Source organism: Strongylocentrotus purpuratus, unplaced genomic scaffold (assembly GCF_000002235.5).
Source record: "Strongylocentrotus purpuratus isolate Spur 01 unplaced genomic scaffold, Spur_5.0 spur5_scaffold_20, whole genome shotgun sequence".
Lineage (NCBI taxonomy): Eukaryota > Metazoa > Echinodermata > Echinoidea > Camarodonta > Strongylocentrotidae > Strongylocentrotus > Strongylocentrotus purpuratus.
In genome coordinates, this window is record NW_022145606.1 from 27005782 (window position 1) to 27015140 (window position 9359).

Genomic DNA, 9359 nt, shown 5'->3' on the forward strand with positions numbered 1-9359 from the left:
TCCCAGTGCTACCACCATTTCATGGATCGGCAAGTACGAGTCCTTGGCTGTCCTTATCCATAGTTCTGGTAGATCTTTCAGGTATGTCGCTCCATAGTGTAGACACGTGATAATAATATCTGTGTCATTGGCATGGATGACTACCCTTTCAACTTTGTCATTTTGGACACTGTACAGGGTGTGCAGAATTACCCTTGTATCAGCCTCCTTCTGAGTCGATTCAACAGCTGGAACATCCATAACAGACTCTCTTGTGATCAATACAGTCTTAGTCTCTTCTGTGAATCCACCGCCCAGATAGAGATGGGTTGGGCCTACATTGTCATCCAGATGCTTATTCTCACACCATTTCTCGCATAGATAGTTTTGGAGATTAGCCTTGTTTGCAGCCACTGCAAAGAAATCCTGTGGGTCAGGAGCTGTGTAATGGTCACTGACTTCATATTCCCGGGCGGGTTTAGATCGGGCATACCTGTGCTCTTGCTCAGCAGACTTCAAGCTTGGTCCGCTGTACCTGTCACAGCAGAAGTGTATGAACTCCGTACCAGCAGGCACATCATTCAGTAGCAGGTATTTGTATCGTTCAGCAATGGTTCCAAATCGTTCGCCTTTGTTGAAAGACCAATGTCGGATGGCACACATGGCATCAATGACTACTGCTGTCTTTCTGTCATGTTGGGGCAGATCAGGCGTGCTGGTAACTTTGGTCACCTCTTTCAGGGTTTTCACGAGGCTTGATTTGGTACCTTTTCTCATTCTGCCATCATCTTGAAAGAGAGACGGTGGGTATTCATTGCATTCGTGGTTCCCTATGAAGTCAACAATGTCTAGTTCTCCACCACTAGCAACGATCTGTGTCATTCGCAGAAGAGCAGTTACTTCATTACTCTTCCCCGATTTAGCTGTTTGGGGCGCAGACTTCTTTTGTTTCTTGTTTTGTGTGTGGAACGTGTTCAGCTTCACAATACTTGTCTTCTTCTGAAGACTGGACAGTGACTTAGAGAGTGCATCCAGGCCTATTTGTTTAACACTGGTCAAGTTGTCCTTAACTTTGCAATCAGCACATTGCCCAGTTGCCACATTTATCAGGGATGTCGTGGTTGCACTGAATGGATTCGTCTCGACTGCTGCCATTACCTTGATGACCATCTCTGCATCCCTTGTTACTCGACATGCACCAGATTCATGATGAGGGCTGGTTGAATGAAGATGTAGCATTGATTTCAAATGTGCAGAGACATATGCAGTGATGGGTTTAGTGTAAACCCATTTCATCCGTGCGGCAGGGTTTAGTGTAATTCCGTCAAGACCGCTAGCTTCCTTGGCATTGGCATTGTAAGTCTGTTCAAGAAGCATGTCAGGAGAAACACAATTGTGCTTGCCGTCTGCTCTCCTTCCAACAAATGCACCCGCCAGAAGTGCTTCATGTACATCAGGGGCTGTTTCAGGAAGTTTCTTCATCTCATCAAGATAGAGTGGGAGAGACTGCTGCCCATATTTGTAATGCCCTGCTGCTGTGAGGTAAGGTAGCATTCGATATGATTCACAGAGGTGTCCTACCCAGTCAGCTTCTCGCTGGTAGTAGATAAATCTATGGAGAACATCTGACATAATCAGGAAGGTGGACCATAGGATTGCTGTTGGCTGCTCAACCATTGATTCTTGGAAAAGCATCATCTGTTCCCGCAGGGCTGATAACTGTTCATGGGAATTCCGAAGCATTTGCAACTTTTCAGTGGCAGGGATGTCTTTTTCAAAGAGCATCTTCAAGACAGATTCCACCTGAGGCTGCCAGTGATCTGTTGCTCTGTCTGCTGCCCATGTCTCAAATGCTTCCCAGTAGAGGCGCCACATAGCTTCGCTTAGGATTCTCAGGGCATGTATGGTCTGGTAGTAGTCAGCTTTCTCACCAAACATCTTCTTGGCAGTCCCTTCCTGGCATAGACCAGCTGCAACGAGAAGATCTTCTGCACCTGCCTCCCTGATGATCTTGCAAACTGCTTTCATGTAGTTGTGAGCTTGATGAAAGCCACCCAGCAGTAAGACCACATTGCTGAACTCATTACGATGCTTGTCTCTGATGGCTACGGCGAGCTCGTATGTTGCCTGATCTCCAGTGATAATTGTGTATTTGTCGCCAAGTGCACGTGATGTCTTGACAAGTCGAATCATCATTTCCTTTAGTATAGTAGGGTTGGTTGGAGAGGATGGGATCAGAGGAAGGTAGCCAATGATGCTCGCCTGTCTATGTGGGTGGAGGTCAGCACAGAACGCAGAAAAGCCTGGAAGTCCTGCTCCTAAATCTGTAGGAGGATCCAACAGTTGCGAAGTAGTGATCATTCTACCGAGGCGCCACATAAGCAAAACATCCTCAGCCTGGCCATCTGAAGAAGTCATCAGACTCTCCAGTTTCTCTATGCATTGAAGTGACCTAGATGTCTGCCTGTCTCTAGCTGAGATATGGCATGTAGAAGGAGTGGGTCTTCAACATCAAAGAGAGTTTTTCTTCTGTCTGACGTGGAAGTACGCAGTCTAGTGCCTTCCTGGGCCCTCTCCAACTCCTGGTTTTCAATGACGATTGCAGTAGTAGCATTGAAACTTCCACCTTCAAGTGTTTTCTTCTTCCAGTCCAGATTGTCCATGGCAAACACATGGGGAATTTCACTGTTTTTTGCCATTGTCTCTGGGATGTAAACACCATCAGTTTCAACCTGCTGCATGGCCTTCACACTCTGTGCTGTCAGTTGCCGATGAAGACGTTCATAACTGATCCCAAGCCAGTTCGGTTGTTCATCACTACTTGTGATTTGCTTCGTGTCTGATTGAATATGTAGTATGCAGTGGAAATTCCTAGAGGTGTGGGTATGCCAATACATGCTGTAGGACATACTGTGACATGATGATAGCCTTTTCTGCTGTTGCCTGGTCTACATGAACTTTACCTCCTTCACTCAATTCTGGTACATGGTCTTTGAGCAGCATTGCTGAGAAGTTGAAAAGCGAGTCTGGAACCATCATATGTTGTATGCAGATGTGAAGGAAATCTCAGTTGAATTTTTCTCACGAGTCTCTTTCTTACACTTTTCACAATCTGCTCTAAGAATCTTTGATGCTTGCAGAAGTGTATGGTGTTTTTCATCGATATCGTCTCCTTCTAGGCGCCTCAGTTTATCCAGTGCGTCACCAAGTGGTACTGTGGAAGCACATATAAATCCCGAACCTTTTGTTTGATCGAGGACTGAAATACGTGACCCATAGTGATCCTGTAACTTCTGTTTCAAGACAGTCGCCCGGTATTGATTTCCTTTATCGACACCAAGCTCCATAAGAATGTCTCGGTACCTATCGCGGAGTGATTCTACGAGGAATCCGGACGGATCATGGAAAAGAGGAGCTTCCAGCTCATCTACTAGTCGGCTGAATGCAACATCATAAGGGTTTAATTTTGGCTGACCAGAATGAATGCGAAGAGCCTTGAATTTGTTCATACATGTCGAATGATAGGTTATATCATTGGCAATCATATCATGTCCCTGCCCAATCAGCCTCTGTAATATGTCATCTCTGCCCAGCTTCCTTGCCCTCTCCTCAATCGACATTTGACTGCTCTTTGTTGATACCTTACACACTGGCCCCTTTCCCTTCAACTTCCACTTCTTATTGCAAATTATACATGTCTTCTTTGCTTCAAAACTCTCAGTGTTCTGACGGGTTAACTTGACAGGTTGCTTCGACTGCGATGAGCTGCATCCTGCATGAGACTCACCTTCTGTACTCGGGTTATCAGAAAGACGTTTCTTTTCAGCACACTGGTAGCCTTTCTCATGTATGTACCAGTTACGACATTTTGCATGCCAACTTGGTGCATTTTCCTCCAACCAGGTTTCTGATGCTGACTCGGTGTGAATTCTGTTAAACACTTCATCTTGTCGAGCGAACATGGCTTGTATAAGCTTTGAATATGTTGTTAACTGGATGAAGTATAGACTCATCAAAGACTCTTGTTGGCATATGATGCATTTTGTGTAGTCAGTGCTCATATCTTTGGAAGACTTCTTAGCAGGCACATGCTTCAGGGACATGGCACTATCTGCCACACGTTTGCTTGGCTACTTACTCATCTTGCTGTAGGAACCTACAATATAGAGGGGGAGGGTATCGTTTTAATAATAGTTACACTGTTTTCATATTTGATATAAATCTAACTTTAAAATGTTACTTAAAGGTATTATGTCCCATTTGCATGCCAAACTAATGAAAAGGTTAAATTCCAACGGGATTTGAAAGATAATACTAATTTAGAAATTCCCTCAAAAACGAAGGGCTTAAAAATGTCTTTAAGTTGGAAGAAAAAAAAAGACCATAGTTGTCGAATCGACTTTAGTGATTGCAATCACCAAGGTAATATTCTGATTTTCAAACCCTTGTACCGACTCGTTGTACGTTTGGTGCTGCGCAGAGATTCAATCCGTTTAATTTTGGCCATTACAAGAAGTGGGTTGTTGATGTAGGCAAATGCTCATGTACCCTTTACAGCTCATTTTATGTATGTTTTTTTTTCTCTTTAATATTTATGTATGTTATTACCAAAGAAAACAGTCAGAGAGTCACTCAATAGTGTCTGACAGTGAAGTCTAGCAAGTAAACGGGTTTCCTTGCATAATTTGAATAGAAGTGAGGAATTTGACCAAAGTAAAAAATATAATTATGCCTTGAATTCAGATTATAACTACAATGTATAGCTATTGTTAGAAAACTTGTATAAAGTACATTTAACTGTGTGGCATACAAATAATATTAGATGAATCTAAATGATACTAAAATAGAAAGATACCTCAAATCACTAAAAACTTGGTCCTTTGAATATTAATTTTGCAAAAAGTAATGTGAATGATGTTTTAATTATAATGTGTACATTATTACAGTGTGACAATTAAAGGTGAAAAAAAAAATCAATGTCCCATTTGCTGTAAAACACATACCAATTAAATGATATTGTCGCATGCAGATATTAGAAAGCTTGTTTGTTAATCGCTTACCATTATGTACTAGGTGCTTAAGCGGGATATCATCATCAGGATCACTGACATCATTTTGCACTGAGGCAAAGGAGGCATCCATGTTGTCCCAATCAGCATCCCCTAAAAAGAAAAAAATTCATATTACATACTCGTTTTTAGTGACTAGCGATTGCAGAGTGGAGACAAATGGATAGATGGAAAATTTTTTCTTTTCAGCATTCAATCATATGAAATGTATTTAATGTTAGATTAATGTTTTTATTCATAATATTTACAATGACTGATATTTTCTACAACTCAAAATATAATACACCTCCAGATATTGTAAAGAATGTTTGTTAATCGCTTACCATTATGGACTAGGTGCTTTAGAGGCATATCATCGGGATCCATGACATCATTTTGCACTGAGGCAAAGGAGGGAACTGTGTTGACACTATCAGCATCCCCTAAAAAGAGAGAATTCATATTCAATACTTGTTTTGCTGACTAGCCATTGCATAGTTGAGAAAGAGAGGAATGGATGGGAAATGTTTTCTTTTCCTCATTCAATCATATGAAATTTTATTTTATGTAAGATTGATGTTTTAATGGTTAACATTTTGAATGACTGATATTTTCTACAACTCAAAATAAATGATACATAAGTTACCTGATGAGGTACGATGAATCACTTGAAGTACCTTCCCTGCCCACCAACGCCCACGTTCATCTTTCATCTTCACGTTGGTCCCTTTCCTTAATGGATTCTTCTTAAAGAACCAAACATCTCTCGAATCAACGTAGTGCCTGGATCCATCCTTCTTCCATTGGATGAGGAGGTCTATGCCATTTGTTTCAGCTGTAAACAAAAAATAACAGCAGTCAATTTAACAAATTTGAATTGTTCAGCTATGTGGTGTTGAAAAGATTTGAAATCTACATTCCAAGTACCCTAGTCTGCGCACCAAGACTTTTCATACAAAAATGAAAAATGTTAAACATGAATCTAAAACTAAATACCTGCGTGACTCAAAAATTATTCGGAAGATTGATGAAAAAAATCTGAACAACTAACTCACATTTAACACCTCTCCGCTTGGCTAGAACATTGATGTGCACTTAAGTATGTGCACGTACCCCATTCAATTTTATGTACATCCAATTTGCAGCCATTAATTGTGAGATTTATAAAAACTACAAAAGTTGCATTAACTCTGACATTGATTATAACATGACATGGAATGGCGAATTCGTTTCTTAGAAAACCGTCTGTTGCGTCTTTTCTTCCATTGCAATCACACATTAATTAATGCAGTTTAATAATGATAACAAAATAATTATTATAGAGTCTAGGGTCTAGATCTACTTAGATTTAGTCTAGAATCTAGATCTTTAGATGTCTATAATATATAGTACAGACTAGATCGATCTAGACTAGAATATATTTAATGAAACAAAATTATGCACATGCACCTCATATTATTTCACCTTTAATCATAACCATATGATTTTTGTACATAAGCGAATAAAGATGTTCATAATCATAGCTACATGTTTGGATTTAATGAAACAAAATGATGGACATGCACCTCATATTAATTCACCTTTAATCATAACCATATGATTTTTGTTATATAAGCGAATAAAGATGTTCATAGCTACATGTTTGTGTGCCAAAGGTCGCCATAGACCCGACACTTATATTGTAAGTCTAAGCCGTATTCGCCATAACAAGACACGATATACAGTACGTGGGACAGGTGTACTAAATTTGTTCATCCCCAGACACTCTTCAGTACCGTATACCAACAATAAAATCATTTAATACGTATATCGGCACTTAAATACTTTCAACAACCATAAAGCCATAAGTAACTGATATAAATGACTTATCTGCACATTACAATTTGTTTATTTAATTGCTTACGTAGTAGACTGGAATCCCCGGCAGACGACATGTTGATCGGCAGGGCGTTCTTGCACAAACAATTTTGTACCGCGAAGTCCGCGCTAAAACGCCTCTAGTACGGGAGGGCGTGTACTGCGCTGAACGTAAACCGTGATGACGACCAAGGGCCTATTTGTATTGCTCATAACTCATCAGAAACTTCGAAATAGACAACAAAAAATATATTTCTGGAATTCTTGTGTCATGTAGATTCCATTTCTGTGAAAATCTCAAAAAGGCTCAAAATCGTCAAAAATAGCAGACAATATTTGGAGCTAACTGGGCGTTCTTGCTCCGACGCGACGAATTTATTACAAATTCCAGGCGGATATTTTCATCCCAGAAGAATTTCAGATGGGGGGGGGGGGGGGGGTATTCCCCTTGTACCTCCCCCGTCACCCAGCCCAACCCTTCCCTGTTCACTATCCCTTCAATCATCAAGAAAAAGATAGAATGCAAGATGGGAATTCGCGTTCCAGTTGCAAGGGACTTGAAATCCTGTCACATATGCCATGCCGCATTGCCGACGCACGTTAAGCGTAATATGGAACTGACCTATGCATATTGTCCAAAATGCAAAATATCAAAGTGTGAACTTTGCTACGCTATAACTTTTTGTGCATGACAGCAATAACCCTGTAATTTTCAGATCATATTAAACTAATATCCGACAAGTTTTCTGGGTATTTTCAAGTCTTCAGTTACAAAAGTTTTTGAATTGTTGAGAAATATGTATTTTAGCGCAATTCATATTTTTGGAAAAAATGTTAAAAAATCACATTTTTGGCCAAAAATTGATATTTAAAGTAAATTAAATCATCATAATTGTGGTACCATCTTGTACATAATTTAATTCCCTTTCATATGATACCACATATGTGATAAAATAATGTTCTGTTCTAAGATTATTATCCAATTATTGAAAATTGTTTTTTCATGGCGGCCATTTTGAAAAAATGGCCGCCATTTTTTTCCAGCAAAATATTGTCAAGGTAGTCCACCTAGAAATTGTGCAGGAAGGTCTCCTGAATACGTTCATACCAACCGACCTTTTACAACATCCCATGTCTCAAAACCCTCCAAATCAGGGTTTTGCCCCCTGGGTATGATATGTTTTACCATAGGAAGACGATCTGATCAGATTTTATGTTAAATAGGTCAAAGTTCAAATGTCACAGAGGTCAATTAATTATATTACAGGCTTTAGCCTTGCTATTGTGATTTATATTCCACATACTAAAAATATTGCTCTACGATTGGTCAAAAGTAAATCACGTGATGAAAGATAATTCGCCCATTATTGATGGGAGAAGCAAAAAGTTCGTTACACTGTGTAGATAGTACTACTATCTACAAAGTGCAACGCACTTTCACTGAAGATAGAGGTACTATCTACAAAGGGCATCGCACTTTCACTGAAGATTATCCAAAAGCGCACTAAAACAGGCGAAATTAAGCGCGCATTACCATTAGGCGCAATTAAAGAAAACACATGCGCGTACCATACCCTCAAGGGGTTGGGTTAAACTTAAACTGTTTTGGTGTGAATTTGGGCCTAGGTGTCTTTTATGTAAATGCATACACGTCCTTTTCTTTTTGTAGTTAAATTGTTTTAGATGTGGAATATAAAGCAAATAATCACCTTTTGGTTTCAGGCGATGGCAAACTATCACTTCCTCGTCGATCAGAATGTATACGCTATCTTTCCTCAGCTTCGCTTCGGAAAGATAGCTACATCCAGATCGCCTCGGAAGTGATAGTTTGTCCCATCACTTTCACCAACGGTAATTATTTGCTTAATATCAAGAACAGCTATCAACATTTGGTTCAAACTTGGTGATAGTATTTATCATCGATGGAAAACAATCTGATTAACTTGTTGTAATTTGGTCAATGGTCAAATGTCATAGAGGTCAATTTCAGAATTTACAGGTTTTATCCTTGCTTTCGCGATATCGTAAGAACTACAGTATTAGTATTAGCCTCAAAGTTGGCGATAGTATGTATCAACATTAGAAGTCAGTCTCATTTGATTAAGGAAGGTAGGGCAAAGGTCAAATAAGTACATTTATGAAGTTAAAGGTTGTTAGCCTTGCATTTCACGGAGACCCTTTCAGTCAGTCACGAGTCAGTCTAACTCATGATATCTTGTTGAAATCAACACTGATATAATTAATTAGATTATTGTTATATTTGTAAATGTGGATGAAACAAGACGAGACAAAAAATATGAACAATTATTTGTTTAACAAGTAATGTATTCGTATTAGTGCTTATAGTATACATTCCAGATAAGTCTTCACATTCGTTGCCCTTTTCCGCGGTAAAATGATAAACTGCACGGAATGCACTTCAGTATGAACACTCGAAAGCTTTATAGAAAGGTTAAAGATATGTACACAATATTA

The 9359-nt window shown here is 39.6% G+C and overlaps 1 protein-coding gene across 1 annotated transcript; it reads right to left on the reverse strand.

The window, feature by feature from the left end:
* Window positions 1–3866: 3866 nt before the first annotated feature.
* Window positions 3867–6961, reverse strand: LOC105440878. Its single transcript, XM_011671460.2, has 5 exons — window positions 6931–6961; window positions 5674–5862; window positions 5372–5470; window positions 5040–5141; window positions 3867–4135 (listed from the first exon to the last, which is right to left on the reverse strand). Exons 1-5 carry the CDS (start codon window positions 6959–6961, stop codon window positions 4110–4112), a joined length of 447 nt encoding a protein of 148 aa, XP_011669762.2. The 3' UTR covers window positions 3867–4109.
* Window positions 6962–9359: the final 2398 nt, after the last annotated feature.